This window comes from Choloepus didactylus, chromosome 10 (genome assembly GCF_015220235.1).
Source record: "Choloepus didactylus isolate mChoDid1 chromosome 10, mChoDid1.pri, whole genome shotgun sequence".
Classification (NCBI taxonomy): Eukaryota; Metazoa; Chordata; class Mammalia; order Pilosa; family Megalonychidae; genus Choloepus; species Choloepus didactylus.
This window is the reverse complement of record NC_051316.1, coordinates 108,714,283-108,738,238: the sequence shown is the minus strand read 5'-3', so window position 1 is coordinate 108,738,238 and position 23,956 is coordinate 108,714,283. Positions and strand designations below refer to the sequence as shown.

The 23,956-nt window shown below is 53.0% G+C and overlaps 1 protein-coding gene across 6 annotated transcripts in view; it reads left to right on the top strand.

Moving 5' to 3' along the window:
* Nucleotides 1–23,956, top strand: part of COL27A1 (collagen type XXVII alpha 1 chain) — a 153,552-nt gene that overhangs the window by 74,957 nt on the left and 54,639 nt on the right. For 5 of the 6 annotated variants that reach the window (XR_005210656.1, XM_037797559.1, XM_037797556.1 and 2 more), the window contains 11 exons: nucleotides 716–769; nucleotides 1,619–1,672; nucleotides 2,248–2,301; nucleotides 5,243–5,296; nucleotides 5,456–5,509; nucleotides 6,798–6,842; nucleotides 8,041–8,094; nucleotides 9,883–9,927; nucleotides 14,579–14,632; nucleotides 16,499–16,552; nucleotides 16,767–16,820. Coding sequence is in view for 5 of the 6 variants with exons in the window: in XM_037797559.1 (XP_037653487.1) it covers nucleotides 716–769; nucleotides 1,619–1,672; nucleotides 2,248–2,301; nucleotides 5,243–5,296; nucleotides 5,456–5,509; nucleotides 6,798–6,842; nucleotides 8,041–8,094; nucleotides 9,883–9,927; nucleotides 14,579–14,632; nucleotides 16,499–16,552; nucleotides 16,767–16,820 (576 nt within the window). In the remaining variant the exon portion in view is untranslated. The remainder of the gene's footprint in view (nucleotides 1–715; nucleotides 770–1,618; nucleotides 1,673–2,247; nucleotides 2,302–5,242; nucleotides 5,297–5,455; nucleotides 5,510–6,797; nucleotides 6,843–8,040; nucleotides 8,095–9,882; nucleotides 9,928–14,578; nucleotides 14,633–16,498; nucleotides 16,553–16,766; nucleotides 16,821–23,956) is intronic. The other variant, XM_037797558.1, reaches the window with a different exon arrangement.

The following is a 23,956-nucleotide window of genomic DNA, read 5'->3' as shown; positions in this document are numbered from 1 at the left end:
ACCAGAGCACGGTTGAAACAGGCAGGGAAAGGAGGGGTCTCTGGCAGGTAGAACCAGCATCACCACGCCTGGGCCATAGACATCGTCCCAACGTCCTCTTAGAGAAGAAACACCCGGACTGGCATTGAAGACTGATTTCCTTGCCGTTTGCATCTCATTCTAACAAGCCAGACTATCTGGTTTCTCATGCTACAGTTGATTAAAAGCAGCTAATTGGAAGTAAAGTTAAGCTGATTGCTGGCCCAGAAATTCCTACAGAAAGAAGAAGTGACAGCTCGCAGCCTGGTGCTGCACAGTATCAAGCAGCAGATGCAAGCACTCAGAAAACCCCAGGAGCGTAGGGCTATTGGACGCGCTATGCTCGCCCCTGGGGGACAGCATCCATGGGTGCTGAAGAGGTGGAAAGATCAAGAAACACTTTGATTCCCAGGAAAGGCCAGGTGACACTGGGTGGTTTAAGCTTCTGTTCGTGGCGTTTTCAGCAATCTGGGCCACCCCCAGGCAGGCCCACAGATAGGTCAGCTCATGACCCCCTTCCCTAGGACCTGCTTTCCCCACCCAGGCTCCCTGGTGCCCGTCGCTCGCCCTAACAAGACTGCTGCTGGTCAGCTCGACTTTGGGAACAAGCTGTACCCCTGCAAGGGACTTGATGCTGGGGAGGCTTCCGGAGCCCACGGTGGTTCCATTGTAACCTTCTTTGCTGCTGTGCATTTAGGGTGAACAAGGGGTTCCAGGTGTTTCAGGAGATACTGGATTCCAAGGAGACAAGGTAATTGCATCTGATTCTCTCCCCTGCCCCTTGATCTTGCCCTTGACCCTGCTGTTCTCCTGGTCCTGCCTTCCCAGCACACGTCCTGGACCAGGGCCCACCTGTGAGATGGTTTCGTTTTGTTGAGCCACATCCATCCTCAGTCCACACTCTCGTCATCTTGTACTTGGACTTCTCAGTGGCCTGTCCCCTTTCCAGGCCCTCAGCCTCTTCCCTCCCCGTGCTACAAAATTGCTCTTCTGAGGGCACAGCTCTGCTCTTTGTTCACGCACCCTCTGTGGCTCACAGCTGCTCCCACAGTGAAGATCTGGCCCCTACCCCTGGTACTCGGGGCCCCTTGAGCAGGTCCCTCTGCATTTGCCCTTCCCTTCTTCTGACTCCTCGAGCCCAGCTGGGCCTGCTGAAGCCAGCTCCTTTATGCCTGCGTCTGGCACCAGGTAGCCACATCTGGACCTCCCCCAGCCCGTCACCAAGGCCCAGAGGTAGGCCAGCTCCCCCTCTCCCTCTCTCCTGCCTGGCCTGGCCTGGCCCAGCCTCAGCACCTCCCTCCGCTTCTCCTGCTGGGCCCCAGTCTTTGGAGCTCCCAGACATTGAGGGTGCTGCTGGGCCGGCTCAGAGCCCTGAGGTCCCAGGTTCCAGGACTACCTGGTGAGGACAGGGGCTGCTTGTTTCATCTTTGCATCACCTGTGCCCAGCCTACAGGGGTGCCAAGCAGGTGTGATCCTGCCTGGTAAGAAAAGTGAGGGCTCTTCCTCCTCTAAGGTGGGTGGACTGCAGGCCTCGGAGCAGCCGATCACTTGGCCAGTTTCTGTTCCTCACTAACCGCAGCCTGCTCTGGGTCTTTTCCAGGGGAGCCAGGGGTTGCCAGGGTTCCCAGGCGCACGGGGGAGGCCAGGGCCTCTGGTAAGTACCTCCTCCTCCTCCTCCTCTGATACTCTGAATGGTGAGGGGATGCGGCCTTCACACCTAGGATCCCATTCCTCCTGTGGCAGCCCTGGGCGGGGGGGGGCAATCAGAGCAGGGTAAGAATGATGAGTGGCCCATTTTGCAGATGGGGTCACTGAGGCCCAGCATTGTAGCCAGCCCTTGGGCACTGGCAGAGCCAGGCAGGAGTCCAGGGGCCTGATGCCTTGTGAACAATAGTAACATTTTTCCTAGTAGCAGGGGGTGCTGTTTAGACATCTTTTGCATATCTCTTTGCAGGCTGCCAGCAACCCCAGGAGGTAGGGAGTTATTACTGCTCCCAGTATACAGATGAGGAAACCAAGGTTCTGCAGGTGAAGTGACTTGTCCAGGGTCCCACTGCCAGGAAGGGACAGAGACAGGGTTTGAGCAGTAGCCTCAAACCCTATGTGTCAAGGCAGATTTCATCCAGATACACCTGAATTTTTCCAACTACCCACAGCCAGAAGAATAAGGCGAGGGGTTGGCCTTCACTTACCCCCCACCCCACCCTCACAATTGCTTTTCTTCCACAGGGCAAAGTTGGAGACAAAGGATCCTTTGGGTTTCCTGGGCCCCCTGGCCCCGAGGTATGTGATGTCCCATTTCTCTGGGTCTGGGTACAGGTTGTACTGAGTGTTGTCCTTGGGAAATCAAGGCCCAGAGAGGGAGAGGAACTTGCCTGAGACCACACAGCAAGTGAGAAACAGGACTGAGGACAGAAATCCCTAGATCAGTGGTCTTTCCTTTTTGGCCTCTGCTCCTCCTGGCTTACCCAGGGGCTCTTAAATGCAGTGGGGGCAAGAAGCTGGCCTCAGAGTCCCTTCCCAGCTTTGTGGGGCTGCTGCAAAGTTTCCATCAGGAAAGCCTCTGGGGCTCTAGTGTGTGGACCCTGAACTGGAGCCCCCATTCTCAGCACCCAGAGTTCCCTGTGAGCCCTGGAACTTTCCCGGCCACCTATGACGACCTTGGAAAAGGTCAAGGCTCAGAGCTCCTGACTGTGGAGCAAGAACCAAATTTAGGATTCTGGGTTTTCAAAGAAGAATAAGGAATAATGAAGGATGGATTTAGCAGTTAATATAATAACTCTAGTTGAGAGAGGAGGAACCCTGAGAGTTTCTAATACATGAAAATTGGCATGTGGACGTTGAACACTTATTATCAACCAGCCTTCACATAGAATGGAGCGCGACACGCTGGTCAAGCTCTCCTTGTCCCCCTCTCTAATGCGAGGAGAGAACTAGACTGAGCTGGGTGTTGTCCTTCTCCGGATCTCTGCACCCAGGTCCCCCGGGGTCAGGCCAGCCCCAGCCAGAGCCCCCCAGCACCCCCAACTCTGTGATCTCCAGCCTTGCTTATCCACAAGGTCCCTGCCTCCGAGAGAAAAGTCTGGCTCTGTCCAGTTCTCTGGACCCTTCCAACGATCACTCCTGGTATCCCCCAGATGGATGACGGGATGCTTCATGAAGTCTGCATGTTCTGTCTTTGCACCATGTTGACTTTGGCCGCCACACAGTCCTGTCTGTAGACAAATGGAGTTGGTCTCTTCTGTGGCCCTGAGTCCCTCCTCTGGTCACTGTGGAGAAAGTCTTTCCTGGGGGCCTGGGTTCTGTTCCCAAGAAGTCTGATCAGTGAGGGGCAGGAAAGCACATTCACCCCCCATTTATTCGTCACCTCCCAGGGCTGGGAGCATCGTCACCATAACTAGGAGACAGACATCAATACCACCATTTTACAGATGAGGAAGCTGAGCAGGGAAGTGACTTCCTCAGGGCCACTCTGCCAGCTAGTAATGAATAAGGTCCATGCTGGGCCCCTGGACAAATTGGGGTCTGTCACCCCGTCTTTGCATTCTGTTTAAATTGGCTGACTCGGTATCCAGAATTGGCTCTGCTTGGCTGAAGACAGAAGTGTGTCTGCACCTTCCTGGCTCTTTGCCTGCTTTCGTGCTGTGTGGGAAGGAGCTCCGAGCCCCCCAGCCCTGGGTGGATCGCCTCCTTCACTCCTCAGTGGGCCACATGTGTGGGAGCACCAAGATTCGGTCAGCACCCCGACTACCAAGTTGTCACTAGAGATGGGCCCACCCCAGGCAGACTTGTTTTCCTAGGACACAGGATCCAAAGTCATTTGGGATACAGATTTTTCTTGGGCGCTTATTAGGCACGAGGCACTCAGCTAAGTGCTCTCCTCCTGGTATTCCATTCAAGCCCCAGAACGGCCCTGGAAGGTGGGTTGTGGTCACTGTTTTACAAATGTGGAAACTGAGGCCCCACGAAGGAACTTGCCCGGGGTCATGCAGTGAATCAGTGGCAAAACAGGATTTTGACCCTCCCATTTTGAAAAAAAAGACACTGGGCTTTGGCTTCTTGTATTAGCTCCCAATTCAGAATCATGCTTGACTTTACCAGTGGGAAGGGTGAGAAGACGTTTGAGCTGGAGTCTAATAGGCACTACTAAAAAGTCAAAAGAGAAAGGAAAAAAAAAGAAAATTTATGAAGGCAAGGTGGGTGTGGCATTTTGGCTGCAGGAACTCAACTAATACAGATTTCTTGTTTCTAGCTGGCAGAAAACTGAGAGTGTAGTAGGGCTGCCCCTAAAGCTATCAGGGTTCTAGGCTGAATTAACAGAGCTATTGCACTGCAAACAAGGGAGGGGATGTTCTACAGTGGTCTGTGCTGATCAGACCACATCCACGGGTGTCCTGGCAATCCACTCTTGAGAGGATAACCAACAACGGAAGCTGGCTGTGGGAGACAGCCAGGCCCAGAGGCCCTGGACCCCTGACTGGTAGTGGTTGAAGGGGCAGAGAAGGGCAGACTTGTGGGGATGGGGCTGCTTCTCTCCACGCTGTGCAAAGACTACGGTGCTCTGTAGGGCCCCAAGAATTTTGAGGGGAAGGGGAGGGAATTCTGCTCTGCATTGGGAAGGTCATTTGATCACACAGTCAAAAATGAGAACAGGCCACATTGGCGGGGCAGTGAGCTCCCATTGGTGGCGTGGGGTAGATTCTGAAAGGCTGGTCAGGATGTAGAGGGGATTTCAGCCTCTGACAGGGCCTGACATGGAAGGCCTGACATGGAGAGGCCTGAACCCTCTCAAGTTCACAGCAAACTCAGAAAATAATCATTCTTACGGGTTCACTGCAGTTGAAGGATGAGACTTCTGAAGGCAGGTCGTGGCTGGCTCTGGGGCCACCCCAGGCCCTGCCTGGCCTCTTCCAGGGCTAAGGGGAGCAATGTCTTAGGACACCCCTAGCCCCTTGCCAGCGGCCACTCAGGCCTTGGAAATTCTGGTCTGATGGCCTCACTTGCTCCTGACCCCATGCTAAGTATAGTCGTGTACCTTCTCTTTTAATTCTCCCAGCAGCTCTCTGGGGTACAGGTGCTGTTGCCCAGTTCCCTGGTTGAGAACAGAGGATCGCAGGGTCAGGGTGGCTAAGTGACCCTCCTAGGGTCACATCCCAGGCAGGACGGGATGGAAACCCAGGGTGTTTTGGCTCCACGGGTGACCCAGCTCTCTGCTTCCTCGCAGGGCTTCCCTGGAGATATTGGCCCCCCTGGGGACAACGGCCCAGAAGGCGAGAAGGTGAGTCCCCTCCCAGGCTAGCTCCAGTTGAAGAAGCTGACAGCTCTGCAGAAACCACAGGCCTGCTGGCTACCTGGCTTGGAATTGGGCAGAGTCTTGCAGCCGGTGACAGAGTGGGAGGTTCCGCCTCTGACACCCATTTTGTCCCCTTCTCTCCAGGGTAAGCCTGGAGCTCGAGGCCTGCCGGGACCCCGTGGGCAGCTGGGGCCCGAGGTGAGACCTTCTGGCCCTGCCCCCTGCCTGTCCTCCCCCACCACCCAGTCCCCATCCTGGCCTGAAAATAAGTCCCCAGCCTGCTCTCTGTCTTCGGTCCTAGAGGCCTATGCTGTTAACCGCCGTGCTCCTGGAAGCTTCCTTGGGGTGGGCACAGGAGTACACAGCTAGCAACTGGTAGAGTGGAGCGTTCCTTTTTTACTTCTGCAGGCCTGATGGGGCACCAGCTGGAGGGCTGCCGGGCACTCCTGAGCCAGCCCCTGGTTTGCCTGTGGCCCTCCACTGCCCACCTGAGCTCACGCTCTGGGGCCACCCCAACACACAGCCCGGAGGTTAGGGTGTGGGAGGCCCAGACTGACATGGATCCCTCCTCGGGGCCGGTTCTGGCCTGGCAGGGTCCCAACCCCCATCCCCCAGCGCTGGTTCCAGGGGCTGCCACGTGGGGCCACTTCCCTAGAAGCTGGGGGAGAGCAGCAGCAGAAACTGCCTCTGGAGGGAGCCTTGGGCAGGCTTGGCATGCCAGGAGGGACCAATTTGGAGGCTGCCTGGGCCTGTGGGGCCTTGAGGGGGAGAAGAGGGAAAGGAGGCACTAGCCACATGCTTCTGTCCACACTCACAGTTGAGAAAGCCCCTAATACAGCACTGGCTCATGGCTTCATTAATTCATTCACTCACTCATTCACTTATTCATTTCTTCCCTCTCTCCAGCCCTCCCCCCTTCCTTCATTCATCAAACATCCACTAGACACTGTGCATGCCATCCTGAGCTATATTTGGGACATAGTGTCAAAGAAAAGATAAGGCGCCATCGTTGTCCTCTAGGAAACCAACTCAGCCAGCCATTATACTTTGAGATGACCCTCTCCACTCTGCACCATTTTACAGATGGGGAAACTGAGGCACGGTGAGGCTAAGTTTGCCAGGGAATACATGGCAGAACTCAGAATAGAGCTGGTGTCTTTGGGCTGCCGTCTGAGGCTCTGTGCCCCGCAGCACAGGACGGGGTTTTGCTTTCCTGCCCAGCACCCCCGAGAACACGGCTGGTCACATTCAGACGACACAGGGGCCCCCATTCTCCCGAAAGTTGCTGTGGCCTGGCCTCTTGGCTGTGACTGGAGGACCTGTGTCCTGGGTGGGGCCTGGTGACAGGCCAGTGCACCGTTCCCCTTTGTTCAGGGGGCTCTCCTCTGCCTACCCCATTTCCCTGTCCTTACAGGAAAAGTCCTCTGAGAGTTCCACCAGGTTAACATTCTCCTTTTTCCCTCTCTTGTGTCTCCTCTGACTCTAGGGAGATGAGGGACCTATGGGGCCACCAGGGGTCCCAGGCTTGGAGGTGAGTGTCCCTGGCCTGGCCGAGGTGCAGTTGGTCAGAGCTGAGCCAGCCGTAGCAGGCGGGGCAACCTCTAGTTGGTGCTGCTGGACAGACATCATCAGTGGGGACCTTGGACCAGCCCGAGAAAGAACACTGACCCCAAAGGAGAGAGAGACAAGGACGGACTCTGACCGGCTTTCACTGCGCCCCTACTACGTGCTGGGAGCTTTGAGTCCATTTTCTATTTGATTCTCACATGAGAGGGGCACAGCTTGGTTCCCTCAGAGGGAGAAAAGTGGGGCTCAAAGAGTGGGAGGGATTGAGCCCCATACCCAGCCGGGAAGTGGGGATGCTTTGCCTGGAACTAAGCCTGTGCTCCGTCCACTGCCCTGAGCAGCCTTCCGGAAGTCGCTTGTCCCACTTCTACCTTTATCACAATTGCGTAAGCCAGTGGTTCGTGAATTTTTTGGTCTCAGGACTTCTTTACAGTCTTAAAACTCATTGAGCCAAAGAGCTTTTGTTTTATGTGGGGTACATCTATTGATGTTTACCATGTTAATAATTAAAATTGAGAAATTAAAAAAATGTTTATTTAATTCACTCAGCATGAATAATAAACACATTTCATGCTAACACAAATAATCTTCTTATAGCTCTATTTTCCAAAATAGCTCTATTTTCCAAAGGAAAATGATTTAGTGAAAAGAGTGGCATTGTTTTACCATATTTGCAAATCTCTTTAATGTCTAGTGTAATAGAAGTCAGCTGGATTCTCAGATCTGCTTCTGCATTCAGTCTGTTGCCAATATTACATGTCATGTAGCCTCTGGAAAACGCTGCTTACACTCGAGAGCAGGAGAGTGACAAATGCAAATGACACCTTAGTATCATCGTGAAATAGTTTAGGCCTCACGGACCCCCTGAAAGGGTCTCAGGGACCCCCCCGGGCTCTCTCTACTGCACTTTGGGGATCACATTCACCGGTGCCCTGTGCATTCTGCCAAGGGAAGGCAGGTATCATCATCCCTGTTTAGGAGGATGGAGAGCAGCCAGGGAGGAGAGAGACTTTCCTGAGCTCACACAGTTGGAGACCGTCCCTGTGGCCCCAGGTGCCTGGTGACATCAGGGCCCTCCCAGAGCATGGTGAACCTCCCCTGCTCCCAGCCCCCAGCAGTGCAGTCCCTGCCCAGTTCCTCTCATCCAACTCTCTCTGTTGCAGGGTCAACCTGGCAGGAAGGGGTTCCCTGGGAGGCCAGGCCCGGATGGCGTGAAGGTGAGGGGACCTGGGGATGGACACTGGCTTCAGGCTAGCGGTGGCTGGGCTGGGGAGGGGGCGGGAAGAATGCCAGAAGAAAAGAGGGGAGAGGGGTCCTACGTACAATGGCCTCAGGCCAAGCCCCAGATCTCACAGCCAGTTGTGAAAAGGGGGGAAAATGGCTCCATTTTATCACCAAGTATTATAACAGACAAAAAATGGACAGACCTTGCGTGCAAAGCACTGGGGCACTGTTCAGGTAATGGGGTGCAATGCCCCTCCCCCAAAAATGGTGCTGTGGAATGTTTAACAAAATGGGAAAAGGCCTGTGGGAGGGATTGGGAGGGAGGTGGGTTAGAAAACGGAATATTCGAGGGCGAACCTGCAGCAGGGCCTGTGTGCACGTAGCGCAGCCTGGAGTGTTGACCGGGTTATCTCTGCATGAGGGAGGAGGATTATAGACATTTCTGTTGTCTTCTCTGGGCCTCTGTATTTCCCCATCAGGTACAATACGTGTGTGTTACTTTTGTTAGCAATTTTTTTTTTCTTATGTTATCTAAAAAGAACTGGCCAGGTGGGAGAAAGGACCCTCAACCCATGGGTGGCCTCCCTTGGTGGTTTTCCAAGGACTCCTCTCGGTGGGTTGGCTTTTCTCAGCCTGCCTGAGCAGGGATCCCTGGGCCATGTTTAGACATGGATGATTCCCCAGGGGTTAGGGCATGGCCAGGGGGAGCCGGGTCTCCTGACCCGCCTGCCCAGGGCTCCTTCCCCTCCCTTCGGGGGACATGGCCCAGACATCTGTCTTGGCCCCTCAGGTTTTCATGAACATCAGGTCTGGGGGAGGAGATGGAGGGGAGGGAGGCTCCGACAGGGCTGTGGTCAGCCACATCCATTTTTGAGCCAGAGGGTTGTGGGAAGCTCCCAGCTCACCCAAGCCTGGGCACTTCCCTCTGAGAACTTGGCCTTTTTCCCTCAGATATCAGCGGGTTTCTGTGGCACGAGCAGTGGCAGGGCCTGGGTGGATTTTACCATGGCCTGCCTGCTTCTCTCCAGCTCCCACTGTGGGGAGATGGCTGGAGGCGGCTGTGCTTTAGTTACATTGACCCTGCCTTTCATTTCCAGAGGCTTCAGAAGCCCAAAAGGGCAGCCTCCTCACCTCCAGATGCCTAAAGGAGCAGGATGCACCCCCAGCAAGGGAGGGAGCTAACAGACAAGGCCACGATAGGCAGCCAAGCAGGAGAGCTGGAAACAGTCTGGGAAACAGACGAGTCTGTTTTGTTTCCCTCATTTTACGGCTGGGGCAGCTGAGCCCAGAGCAGAGATGAACCTCGTAAGGGTCACCCTGTGGCTGAGCTCTGGTGGGTTGGGGTCAGGTGCCGTGACTCCCCACTTCCCTGCTTTCCTGGGGGTGGGGTGGGGTGGCATGCTGTAGTGAGAATGGGGATTTAAATCAGGCAGACCAAGGTTCAAATTCTAGCCTCACTGTGTGACCTTGTACCAGTCACTTCACCTCTCTGGGCCTCGGCTTCCATCTCCACAAAATGTGACGGGTTGACAAAAGGATACAGACATCAGGATGCCAAGTCATCTGCCACGAGTCATTTGGAGGGAATGGGACCAGAGGGTCTGTCCAAGTGTCCCTTTGTCCTTCCATTTGTTTGGGGTCTCCAAGGCCAGACTCTGAGCATGAGGTTTCTGGGCCATCCCCACCGATGGGGACTAAAGCTAGTAGCCTCGGGTATTCCCCAGGACCCCTGGGCCCCCATCCTCCCACCCCAAGAGACCCTCTTTTTTGTTTCCTTGCAGGGGGAGCCAGGAAATCCCGGGCGGCCGGGGCCCGTGGGAGAGCAGGTGAGTCAGCTGTGAGATGGTGTGTACACATAAGACTCCATCTGCTGGGCATGTGGTCTGTCCTCATGTAATTCTCATGACAGCTTGCAAGGGGGTGGCTTATCCTCCCCCTTTCATTGATTTGGACACTGAGTCTCCAAGAGGTGAGGTCAGTGAAGGAGAAAGCCAGCAGTCGTCGTCACAGCCATTCCCCGTGGCCTGACTCTGCACAGATGTTTTCAGTGTATTTGCCCGAAGAGGTTACACGACTTGGCTCCCAGAACTTCAAAGCTGGAAGATCCGTTTGCAATCATGTGTGCCTCCGTTGATTTACAGATGGGGAAAGGGAAGGTCATAGAAGCGCAACTTACTTTCCTAGGGCTCTTGATTGAGGCCTCCCTAAATTTTAAAAGATATAAAATGAAATTCGAACCGAGCCAAGGTCTGAAGAGGAGATTATAACTGATCGTCATAGAGGAGGTTTGAGGATCACCATCTTCATTTTCAAGTGCCAGGGCCCTCGGGGCTGGAGAGCAGCAGCTCTGAGTGTTGGAGGTGGGGGGGCAGCTTTGGGTCCTTCTCCCAGCCCCTGTGTCTCCTGAACACTGACCCTCTGGGCTTGAGGTCAGAAGGTGGTAGTCTCTTCCACTCCCTAAATGAAGGCCTCGCCTCCCCAGCACCCTGGGAGGGGCTGTCTCGGGCTGGAAGAAAGGACGATGCCGGGGACCCAGAAGAATTTGGCTGCACAGAGAAACGTGTGATGGCGTGAGAGTCGCATGCAATGGATTTCCTCCTCAGGCCTGGAACATCTGTTGGGGGGGAGAAAGGAATTGGAGCAGGGGGAGGCCTGGATTTTTTAAATCTTTCCAGCATCATTCAAGCACATTCTGTGGGAAGCCCAGGAGTTTAGAAGGGCTTCCACAGCCTGGATGTATTTCCTGATTGGAAAAAAAAAGAGGCAATATAATCTGCACGTTCAATTTCATTGTTAGGTTGGTTTTAGGTCCCTTGGGAAACAGGTAATCAGAATCCTAGAATGTCAGGACACAAAGGGTCTTTGGAAATCACTGTAGCCAGGGGTTCCTAATCTTTTTTTTGAGTCTTAGACCCCTTTGGCAGGCTGGGGAAGCCATGGGCCCCTTCTCAGGATAGAGTTTGTAAAGGCATTTTTAAAAAAAGGATTAGAAAGGAAACCAACTATATTGGAATACAATTATGATTTTTGTGTTAAAATATGATATACTCATATATGCTTGTTGATTAATGTGTTAAATCGTGAGATCGAGCAGCAGGCCTGACAACTGCCTAAATTTTGACGTAGGGACGAGCCTTGGTGGCATTTTGACATCTCTATAGCAACGACTAGAGTGCGACACGTAAGTATCTGTGACAAAGTCACAGGTACTGCTAATACAATTGTGGTTTGTTGCCTACACTCATATTTGAAGGCAATGCTAAATTTCAACTAGAGGTTAGTGAAAATAAAAGTTGCAGGTTTTCCCATCCAAGTGGCAAGTGTATGCAGCCTCTGCATTCCATCCATGGACCCCAGCTTAAGAACCCCTGGATTCTAGTTCACATTGACAATCTGGGGTCCATGGAAGAGAACAGGCTTGACCAGGATGACAAAGCAGGGTGGTGGCAAACCTGGGGCCAGGAGGGGTGGGACCAGCACCTGGGGCAGCCCCAGGCCTGCTCGGCCAGCAGAGCCGCCAGCCAGCTGCCTCCAGCTTGCACCATAGCATGAGCTGTGAGGCAGAGCTGGAGCCCTGCGGCTGCCAGGAGGCATGCTGGGATGCCTCACCAGCTGCTTCCGTGCAACCCTCCCCAGGTGGCCGTTATAAAGGGCGCCACTTTCCTGTTCATGGCAGAATCGGGTCTCCCTATGAAAGAGCTGCAAAGCTCACACCACAGGAACTCCTTATAATCAGAGCAGCAGCTACATTTACTGGGTGCTTGTTCCATACTAGGCGCTGGGCCAAAAGCTGTATACACAGTCACCTGCAATTTCCCCCAACAACCCTATGACGATAGGCATTCTTATCCTCATTCTGCAGCTGGGGAAACCGAGGCTCTGAGAAGTTAAGTAACTTGCCTAAGATCATACAGGCAGTAACTGTCAAAGCCAAAATTGACACTTAGGTCTGCTGGCTTCTCAAGAGCATGTCCTTCACCCATCGGGAGGGGCTGGCAAACGCCTCGACCCTCCTGAACACTTTCATTTATCTTATAGCTAGTTAGAGCTCAGACTGCTTACAGGGCTCTGTCCTAGGTGCTGGGGATACAAAGGTGATGACATGAGGGCCTTGCCTTCCAGAAGCTCTGTCCAGGGACCTGTAAATACCTAACCCTGAGGTGCCTAGTCCAGCCGAGGATTCACCACCATCTAGTCCTTGGTTGCATCCCAACTTTGCAGAATGTTCTATGAGCGAAGGAAGGAGGGAGGGAGAAAAGCTTCCTAGCAGGCAATGGCCCTAGATCAACATGAGGACCAGGCCAGCCTCCTCTCCAAAATCAGGGACTCAGCTCCTGTGTGTGCAATGCCCGCTGCAGGTGAAAAAGCTGCCTCCTCCCCTGTACCATCTTGCTGGCCAAAGAGGAGACACCCGTGCCTACAGCTGCTTCCCCATCCGACCTGCCAAGTGGAAACTCTGGAGCTGGCTTCCCTGAACCAGCCTCAGTTCCACCCACAGGACACGCAAGCCAGGATGTTTTGGGAGAGCGCCCTGGGGGTCCCCAGGGTGGGGGGGAGCAGGGTAATGGGGCACTTGCTGTATGACCCTTATTCATTAGGATGCTGTTTGGCTTCTTGTTTGAGGTTTATGACCTGCCTGCCTACCAGGACCCAACAACTCATAAATTTAAAGTAGCTATGAAATTTCTGTTTCTGTGGGCCAGGCGGACAGGGGCCTCTTAACAGAGCGGTTGTTATTCCCTGCACTCAGCATCCTCTAAATGTCTGACTGCTCCCTTGTGGGGAGCTCAGGCCTCTGTCTTAACCCTGTGCCTTTTTAAAATAAATTAGGATGCGGTGGGAGGGAACGAATATTTACTGAGTGCCTGCGTGTGCCCTGCATTATCCTGAAGCCTTGGAACAACACCAGGGGGCAGGGACCTTTATCATCCTTCCCCGACCTCCCCACCCCAGTCTGCAGATGAGGTTCAGAGAGGGCCTGAGATTTTTCCAAGGGCCACAGACGTGCAGGTTGAATGACGATGACATAGACAAAGTACCAGGCCCAGGGCTTGGCTCACAGTGAGCACTCATTCCATTGCAGTCGTTATTTTACTACTGCCATCTCCTTGCAAATGCTCGGACTTGGTTTTTGAAAGCAAGTTGTTCCAGAAGTCAAGGGCTGGGTTATTTTCTGTCATATGTTAGCCAGGATCTCACACCTTGTACTGTACCCCTCACCCTTCATATCTCATCCTGGAAGGGGTCTCTGGGCCAAGTGAGCCAGGGGCAGCACAGGATCCCTCTTGGATGGCAAAGGCGCCAGGGTCCCAGGGCTGGGTCCTGCTTGCAGCCCCGGGCCAGAGGGGATGCTGTGTAAGCTTGCAGCCAAACAACCCAGAGGTGAAATCCCAGGCCATGGCATCGAGGACTAGCCTAAGTTGCCTTTTAGGATGCCACTTTTAAACTGTCTTTTAGAAGGCCAAGTGTCGGTTGCAGAGCGAAGCCTTCAGAACTGGTTGGCATCCTCTCATCCCAGTTGACTGAAGGGTCCCTTTACTGTCTGAGTGTACAACTTCTGGTCAGCTTCTGGTCAGGCCCAAGGGAGACAGGGAGCAGATTTTACAGGACAAATTCATGCATCCCTTGGTCTTTTTTAGTTCTCCTGGAAACGCCTTGCCTCAAATCTGGATTCTTCCGAAGCCACTTTTGCATACAAGCCCCCCGACTCTGAACCATACAAGGCCCCCCACCCCACTCCCTGCTTGCCTTTTCCTTACAGGGAAGAGGTTGGGCCTGGGTGAGAAATTGCACAGACACCGCCCCCCTCCCCCCGACATCGGGACTCTAGCCTCTTCCCCCTCGCCAGGACGGCACAGACGCAGTGAGGCCCCCAGCCGCCTAGAAGAAACCCCCGGAACACAGGGCCACTTTTTCACCCAGCGGAGTTAGAAAGAGCCACAGGAACCACCATGTGTGCCCTTTCAGAAAGACGAGAGGAAGCATTTCAGAAGACAGGCAAAAGGCTCCCACTTCCCAGATTTCAATCCATTTGCTTGGCGGAGTCAATGTTACGGTATTTCTATCCCCGCCAGCGGGTGTGTTTCTCTCTTTGAAACAGCCCCAGAGCCCTGAGAGACGGGGACAGATTTCTCCCCGGCGGGCTTCTTCCCAGCTCCGCCCGAAGGCCGCCCCCGCCCCGGCCTCTCCAAACGTGGCCACCTCCCAGGCGGCTTCTGGCGATCCCAGGGATGCTGGCAGCGGCCCCACCACTTGGCTCCGAAATCAGAAGCATCTGATGGAGTGAGGGAAGTGAGCATGGTGCCCGCAGAGGCAGGGCTCTCTTAGGTCTGTTACCCAGTCCTAAACCGGCAGGGGACACGGGAGCATCAGGCTCCAGGGGCAGAAAATTGTCCGCTCGTTGCCTTGAAAACTCAGCACATCCCTAAATTCACACGGTTTCCTCCTTTCTCTTGCTTTCACAAATGTTTCTTGTAGGGACTTCTGGGATTCATTGGTCTGGTCGGGGAGCCAGGAATTGTAGGAGAAAAGGTAAGCTGGCATTGAGGGGAACAAGCAAACGAACAGAGTGTGTGTATTCGATTTTTTAACCGGCAAAGGGGGCAGTGACCTGGGGATTGTGGAGCGCTCTCCCCTGGTCTCTCTCCTCACAGTCCCCTTTCTCAGCATCCCCAGGGGTCCTGCCCTGCCCTCCCGACTTGGCCCTCAAGCACGGTTAGACTTGTGTGGCAACCAGCTGATCCAGAGAAGGAGGGAGGGAGAGGTCCATCTTTTTAAAAAAGGAGCCCATTTCTTCAGCTCACTCTATTGGTTATTCCCCCCGCCCCACCCCCCACCAGCAGCTCTTATTTACAGAGGAGAAAACTGAGGCTCAAAGAGGGAAGGTGACTTGCTCAAAGCCACTCAAATAGTAAGTGGCAGAGCTGGGATTTGAACCAGGTTCACTGCCAAAGGCCACGCTTTGCCTGCTAAGCCTCACGTTGACTCTCAGCTCAAGAACAGCCTATGGCTTTCCCTGGGAGCCCTTGTGCTTTCCTTTGGGTGGGCCTAACTGATCCCAAGGCAGACCCTCTGGGAAAGCCAGTATTATTCCTGTTGGATAGAAGGGAAACTGAGGCCCAGAGACAGCACCCATCCTAGTCTGGCCCCACCTTCCTTTGCAGGCATCCCTATCTTAAGCTTTGCTCCTTACCATTCCCAGTGTCCCGGACCCTGTGCTCTTTTTCTTTTGTAGTGAACTTTTTATTTTGAAATAAGTCTAGATTGACAGGCAGTTGCAAAAAAAATTGTACAGAGAGGTCCTGTGTGCCCTCTCCCAGTCCCCACCAAGGATACAACCGTAGTACGGTAGCAAAGCCAGCTCTGGCCTGCTTTTGTTGCTCAAATTTCCCCCGTCCATCCTCATCTCCAAACTGTTACCCATTTTGTGCTTTCTGCCAGGTACACTCTTTCCAATCACCCCCACCCCACCTTTTTTCATGCCTAGATAACTCTTAATTATCCTTCAGCTCTCAGTTCTAGCCACACTTCCTAAGGAAAGCCTTCCCTAACTACCCCCACACCCAGGTGGGTCAGATCCCCTACGGTAACACCTTAGCACCCTGACCCACTCCCTCACTGCCCTTCCTCTGTTTTGCATCTGTTTTGGTGACTCATGTCAGCCTCCCTGTTGTGTTTTGCTCTGTGTGAGCAGGGCCTGCCTGTTTTTGCCCACCATTGCATCTTCAGGGTCTGGTGTGTAGTTCTAGAACATAGAGTTGGTGCTCAGTGAGTGTTTGCTTGATCGGTGGATACAAGAAACAGGGTGTTACAAAGTCAGAGCCAGGATTAGAACCCAGAGCTCCTGCCTCCTGGCTTAGCTCTGTCGGCCAAACCTGCCATCTCTGGCCAGTCCAGTTGGGTTGTTCAAGAGAGAAGGAGTTATATCTCCAATCCTCCAGCGTCTCATCTAGGTTTGGGCGGGGCAGAGGGGTAGGCAGGAAAAGAAATGCCTCCTGTTGCCATATCCGCCTCTGCAAGCCCAGTCCAGGGGGTGCCGGGTCTAATGAGGACCACAAGATATGGGGCAGGATCAAAGAGGATAACCTAATTAGTGCATCCTTAATCAAGACCATCCTCGCCCTAGGGAAACCGACCGGGTGGAACGCTGCAGCAGATGCCCAGGCGTCCCAGGACTTGCCAGGGGTCTCAGCTCCTGCTGAGTGAAATCCCAGATTCCCACCCACCCCATCACCACCCTAGGTGATGCGGTCAGGAGCTGGGCAAGGACTCTGTAGTCTTTGAGCAAGTCTCTGCCTCTCTTTGGACCTCCAGAAGGCCCCTCTGCACTTGCCCACCCTCCCCCACAGAGCCACCTCACAGTCATGACCCCTCCCTGAATTGCTGTCTCCATTACAGGGGGACCGGGGCATGATGGGACCCCCAGGCGTGCCGGGACCCAAGGGGTCGATGGTAAGGAGTAAGTCTGCATCCTCTTGCTCTCTCCTGTCACAGCCCTGCTCTCCCCCACCTGCCTCCATGTGCCTCAGGTGCTTAGGAGGACCCGCTTCTTCTCCCACCTGGGAAGCCTGACTGCTGCGCTCAGGGCCCAAGGCTGGGTTGCGGCCAAAGGAGGAACGGGCACCTTCCATGGCTGATTCCCCTTTTTACCTCTTTCTCTTGGCAGGGTCATCCTGGAATGCCAGGTGGTGTCGGGACCCCCGGAGAGCCTGGACTCCCGGTAAGCAAAGCCCCTGGTGGTCCTTGAGCTCAAACCCACTGTTCTGTAAGAGTAAGGAGTCCAGGTCTCAGAGTCAGACAGACCTGAGTTCAAGTCCTAGTTCTACCTCTTCCTGGCTGTTCTGCCCAGGGCAGGCCATTTCTAAACCTGAATTTTGCTCATCTGAAAAATGGAGAAAATAATCATGCTCATGACAGTGTGATCATGTGGGTTCAATGAAACAAGCTAAAGTTCAGTATGTAGTGATGTTCATTTCTTGGGAACACCTTGCTCATTAGCATCATTATTGCTTTTGTTCATTCATTCATTCACTCCTGCACTTTGTACCCAATGACTATCTAATATGTGCCCAGGACAGCTCTAGGAGCTGGGAATCAGCAGTGAACAAGGCAGAGAACAGGCCCTGCCCTCTTGGAGCTTACATCCTGCAGAGGGGGAGAGAGGACCTGGTATATAAGCGATGCCTGCTAAGGAGAAAGCAGGGAAGAAGCTGGGGATGCTGGGCACAAAGGGGTCTGAGGGCCAGAGCCAAGGGACAGTGAGGGTCCCAGGCTTGTGATGACGGGAAACAGGGATATTCCTGAGGATCTCAAGGCAGAACAGTGGGTGAGGCTGCAAGGGGCTGCTTTCACCTGGAGCAGGTAGAACATTGGGTCCCTCTGCTCCTGCCGATGGAAGGTAGAGACTGAGCTCAAAGCTGGGGAGCCCACTCAGAGGAGATGGAGGAGTGGGCTTCAGAAGGAAGGGTGTGGGGAGAGGGGCACAGGTCCCAGGCAGGGCTGGGGGTGACAGGAGTTCAGTTTGCCCAGATCTCCAAAGGAGAGATCACTGGGGTCTGAGGAGGAAGGGGATGGGAGTCACTGACAGTCTGAACCCTGAGGAGCTCACATAGACCTGTTTTTTGTACCAATTGGGGAAGCCAAGCCAACTTGATTCCCTAACACCCCTAGGTACCTACTGCGTTTGGGGCCTAGGCTTGACCCCAGAGGTCAGAAATAGATCCTGCTCTTGAGATTCTCTGGGTCTAGTGCAGATATCAGGGATAAACATTCTCTCACCCATTGACAGGCCTTATTGAGCACTTATTGTGTGCCAGGCAGTGCTGGTGCTTGAGTAGGGAGCTGAAGGTAATTAGACCAGGGTTGAGAGGTCTGGACGCAAGCATCATCCAAAGAAGGAGGCGCTAAGCACCAGGAGGGCTGCCAAGCACCGCCCATTGTGGGCGGCTCTCCCACCCCCTGCAGTGATCAAGTGGAAAGTTCTTACAGTGCCGAGCTGGGACCAGAAGCCAGCACACTGGGCTCCCAGTGATGTGTGCTTTCCCCTGCTCATGAGGAGGAAGAAAAGGTGTGTCTGGCCTGGGACTGCAGGGACAGGAAGCTGGAGGGGGGCTGTGGTTGGGACAGAATGTAGGAGGTCTGAGGACCAGGGTTCTGGCTGGTGGTGTGAGCATGGCAGGCTGGTCCCAGCCCATCCGGTCTGCAAGCTGCATCCAGCCTGTCTTCCCAGAGTCCACAGGAACCTACGCATCAGTACCTGAGACCCAGCTGATGTTCTTGGAGCTGGAGGGATGGAAGCCCATCAGTGTGGGGGTGCTAGGGCAGGGCTGAGGCCTGGTACAGGGATGCTTGGGGTCTGTCCTCAAATTCTAGCTCCTGTGCCCAGTGCTCAGCCTCCTTGGGCCTCAGTCTCCCCATCTGTCCAGTAGGAGGAGGAGGAACTTACAAGGAGAGGCTAGGACAAAATGGAAGACCAGTGGGAGATGGGAAAACTGCAAGTGGAGACATCCAGGCCAGCACATAGAAGGAAGGGGCCATCCTCCCCTGTCCCTTGCCTAATAAGTCCCGTTGTGGCTCTGCTGACCTTGCCCCAGCTCCTCATTCCTCAATCACTGGATGTTTTGTCTAAATACAAGCCTCTGCATCTGACAGTCCCCAGCCAGGCTGAGATGGTCCTCACGCCCACCTTCCTGGCCCTCACTGTGTGGCCTCGAGTGAGCTCTTCTCGGAGCCTCATGCGTCCACCTGTTCAGTGGGTCAGCTCAGACTTGGTGGAATCAAATAGTCACCTGCTGCTTTCCAGATCCCAGGGTCTCCATTGTCCTCCGCCTGCTGCAGTGGGGGGCTGGTCCCTTGGATCTCCTTGCTGCCAGCCAGCTGCCCCGAGTGCAGCTATGGAAGCAGGAGAGCAGGAGGTCCAGAAAACCGACTTCAGGATCCGACATATGTGGGCTCAAATCCTGATGCCTCCACTTAGTAGCTGTGTGATTGCTGGCTACATTCATGGCTTCTCTGAGCCTCGGTTTCCTCATCTGTAAGTCAGCACCATGCCACCTTCATTATGAGGTTGTCGTGAGAAAGAAATGACAGGGTACATGATGTAAAGCTTAGTGTTCTGGTTTGCTAATGCTGCTGTTTTACAAAACACCAGAAATGGATTGGCTTTTATTAAGGGGGTTTATTTGGTTACACAGTTACAGTCTTAAGGCCATAAAGTGTCCATCAACAAAGGGTACCTTCACTGGAGAAAGGCCATTGGCATCCAGAAAACCTGTTACCTGGGGAGGCACATGGCTGGCGTCTGCTGACTCCCAGGTTGCATTTCAAAATGGCATTCTCCAAAATGTCAGCTTTCAATGGCTGTCTTCAGCTGCAGCTCCAAAATGTCTCTCTTAGCAGGTGCGAGGTCCTTCTGTGTGTGAACTCTTTTATAGGACTCCAGTAATTTAATTAACACCCAGCCTGAATGGGTGGGGTAACACTTCCATGGAAATTATCCAATCAAACATTTCACTCACAGTTGATTGAGTTACGTCTCCATGGAAACACTCAGTCAAAGGATTCCAACTTAATCAATACTAACACGTCTGCCCCCACAAGACTGTATCACGGAACATGGCGTTTTGGGGGACATAATACATCCAGACTGGCACACGTAGCAAGCTATAAGTGCTCATTGCATGCTAATGATAATCGGTACTGTTACTATTTGCTATATAAGTTCATTACTTATTTTTGGTAGGACTAGGTACTATTAAAGTGATACTTCCAATGATTCTTGTCCTAGTTTGCTAATGCTGCAGAATGCAAAACACCAGAGATGGATTGGCTTTTATAAAACGGGGATTTATTTCGCTACACAGTTACAGTCTTAAGGCCACAAAGCGTCCAAGGCAACACATCAGCAATCGGGTACCCTCACCAGAGGATGGCCAATGGCCTCCGGAAAACCTCTGTTAGCTAGGAAGGCAACTGGCATCTGCTCCAAAGCTCCGGCCTCAAAACGGCTTTCTCCCAGGACGTTCCTCTCCAGCAAGCTTGCTTCTCTTCAAAACATCACTCCCAGCTGCACTCTCTTTTCTCTCTTTGAGTCAGCTCATTTATATAGCTCCACCAATCAAGGCCCACCCCGAATGGGTGGGGCCATGCCTCCATGGGAACATCTCATCAAAATTATCTCCCACAGCTGGGTGGGGCACGCTCCAAGCAAATCTAACCAACACCAAAACTTCTGCCCCACACAAGACTATAAAGATAATGGCATTTGGGGGACACAATACACTCAAACTGGCACATTCCACCCCCTGGAACCCAAAATGGCATTATCTTTCCAAATACAAAATACATTCATTTCACAAAAACTTAAATCATTTCAGTAACAAAAGTTAAGTACAAAATCCCATCAAAATCAGTTTAGGCTTGGTCAGTTCTAAGGCACAATCTTTCTTTAGCTGTGGATCTGTGAACTTAGAACAAGTTACGTGCTTCCAATACATAAAGGAGAGACATTCATAGGATAAACATTTCCATTGCCATAAGGAGAAACAGTAAGGAAAACAGGGTTAACAGGAGCAAAACAGTTCCTAAAACCCACAGGACAAAGTCCATTAGATTTCAAAGTCCGAGAGTCATTTACAGAACAATGTTGCATCCTTGGGGCTTGAGAGAGCGGGAGCCTAACCCTTCCCAAGGGCCTTTTCTGCAGCCCGTTCCTCTCCAAACACTTAGGTGAGTGCTCCAACATTTCCACACATTGGGGAGACCACCTTCTCGGCCCCACCCTCCTCAAACATCGGGGCAGCTCCCGGATTCCCTTCCATCTCCGGGGCACACGCTCAACCCCTTCAGAACAGTGTGGTGGCAGCCAGGCTCTCCTCAATTCCCTGGAAATGTGCTCCACCCTCTTTGGGACCTGAGGTGGCAAAACTCTTCCAGAGCATCGAGGCGGAAAGCCCGCCCTCGACCTCCAGGGCAAACTCACCCTTTCCATGCATGTGGGCTGCTCTGCTCTCCCAGCCCTAAACCTCTTGACTCCAGACCTCAACCTCCATGGCTCTGTCTTTGAAGAGATTTTTCCTTTAATTTTTTCCTTGTCTGTCTCCTCCAGTCCAGACCGGCAATGGCTCCGTCTATAAAGATCTCGCAAAAATTCTGTTGGCTTTGCATGAAGCATGCAGGGGTCAAAGCCATCAGACAATAGGAGTTTCCACAAATCCTTTCTGCTTAACTCCTTATCCAATCTTGGCTTGTCCTCAGGTTGGGCTGTAGCTTCTGGGATTCTACCCACTGGAAGCCCGTAATTTTCCAAGCCATCAACTTCTGGTTTCTTTGAACCCAAGAGTTCAGTTCTAAGTTTCTCTCTCTCTGCTCGCATTTTACTATAAGCTGCAAGGAGAAGCCAGGATACGTCCTCCACACGTAGTCTGGAGATCTCCTCAGCTAAGTATTCCAGTTTGTCACTTTTAAATTCTTCCTTCCATCTGATACCAGGACTCAATTTTGCCAAATTCTCTGCCACTTTAAAACAAGGTTCGCCTTTCTTCCAGTTCACAACACATTGATCATCTCTGTTCAAGGCCTCATCAGAAGTATCTTTAGAGTCCATATTTCCACAAACAGTCTCTTTAAAGCAGTTTAGGCCTTTTCTATCAAGCTCCTCACAATTCTTCCAGAGTCTTCCCCTTATCCATTTAAAAAGCCGTTCCAGCATGTTTGGTATTTGCAAACTCAGCAGCAAAAGCACCCCACTTCTCTGGTACCAAAATCTGTCCTAGTTTGCTAATGCTGCAGAATGCAAAACACCAGAGATGGATTGGCTTTTATAAAACGGGGATTTATTTCGCTACACAGTTACAGTCTTAAGGCCACAAAGCGTCCAAGGCAACACATCAGCAATCGGGTACCCTCACCGGAGGATGGCCAATGGCCTCCGGAAAACCTCTGTTACCTAGGAAGGCAACTGGCATCTGCTCCAAAGCTCCGGCCTCAAAACGGCTTTCTCCCAGGACGTTCCTCTCCAGCAAGCTTGCTTCTCTTCAAAACATCACTCCCAGCTGCACTCTCTTTTCTCTCTTTGAGTCAGCTCATTTATATAGCTCCACCAATCAAGGCCCACCCCGAATGGGTGGGGCCATGCCTCCATGGGAACATCTCATCAAAATTATCTCCCACAGCTGGGTGGGGCACGCTCCAAGCAAATCTAACCAACACCAAAACTTCTGCCCCACACAAGACTATAAAGATAATGGCATTTGGGGGACACAATACACTCAAACTGGCACAATTCTGTTCCTGCAATTGACATTTTCCCACTTTTCTAATCACTTTAACATCCATGTTCTCCCGAAGTTCATTGAGGTCAGCTGAGATTGTCCCCTTTATTGGGGGTGAGGGGTGGCTCTGACACTGGGGCCTGCCCGTGGCTACCCAGTAACCAGAGCTGGGTCTGGCATTCAAGTTCCTGGCTTTCTCTCCTCTTGAGATAGCCAAAAGCTACCCTTTACTGAGAACCTTCCAGGTCGTTTCATCTTCCCAGCAACTCTAGGAGGTAGGCACTCAGCTTATGCCCATTTTATGGATGATGAAACTGAGGCCCAGGGAGTTTAAGTAACTTGCCTGCAGTCACTCAGTGAGGAAGCAGCAGAGCTGGGATTTGAACTCACGTTCCCTGGTGCTACTTCCTGCTCTTTTAAGCACGCCACTACCTCAAAGTAGTAGAGTTGTGGCTCTCACCCTTTCCCAGGGATGTCCTTCTGTGGTCTGAGATTGCTCAGTGACATGGTCCGTTCTCGCCCAGTCTTTGTGTTCCCCACCATCGGGAGTCAGAGCTGCCTTTTTATTGGGCTAAGCCGGGGTGCACACCCTGCCGGGCTCCACTGAGATGGGTTGGGCTGAGACCCAGCCTGTCACATCATCCTCCCATCAGCAGCTGCTGGGTCTGCACCCCTCAAGGCCGTGGGGGGAGGGAAATGAGAGCAGCAGGAATTTTTTCCGAGAAGCCAAATGGTGCTGGGCCTTGCCCTGGTATTCGGTGGGGGGCCGGGCTGTCTCTTCCATGACAGAGGAGCATGCCTCATCTGCGACTTGCCGCTGAGGTGGGAGCAGAGCACCGTCATCCCAGGGGTCCCGGCCCTGCCAGGTGGGATGGACTCACTGCCCCAAGGACACAGCTGGGCCTGGGACCTGGGGGAGAGAAATGAGGCAATGAGACAGCCTGTTTGCTCTCTTTGCCCCTCTCTCTTCCTCTTCACCCTTCTTCTGTCCTCTTCATCTGCTCATGAGTTTGTTGATTCAACAGATTCCTAAATATTGGCCATTTGCCTGTGCTGGGCCAGGTGTGGAGAATTCAAAGAACAAAACCAGTCCTTTTTTCTTTCTCTCTCTCGCTGTCTCCCTCTTGCCCCTTGCTCCTCTTCTTGTCATTTTTTTATCAAACCACAATTCCAGGGCATCTGCTCTGGGCTATGACCGTTCCCTTTTCCTTGCCTGACCCCCACTTCTCGGCCCTAGCCTCTCCGCCTTTTCTTCTCCCTCACCTCCCACCCCATCATGTGTGCCTCCCCGTCTGCTCCCCAGGCTCTCTCAGGTTGTGTTCTGAGATCCCCCCTCTTCCCGCAGGGCCCTTTCTGCCCTGGTCGCCTTCTGGCTGCCTTTAAGGTTAGAATCAGGGTGAGGGTGGGTGAGGGACAGATCTTGGGTCACCGTATTCTCCTTGCTGATGGGAGAGAGAAAGGGAAATGGGAATTGGAGGTGACCTTTAGTCAGGATGTCATTTTAGCTCCTTGATGTTGATTTTGAGATGAGAAGAGGGGGAAATGGCTCACCCAGGGAGAGCCTTCTCCCCACTACCCAGATTCC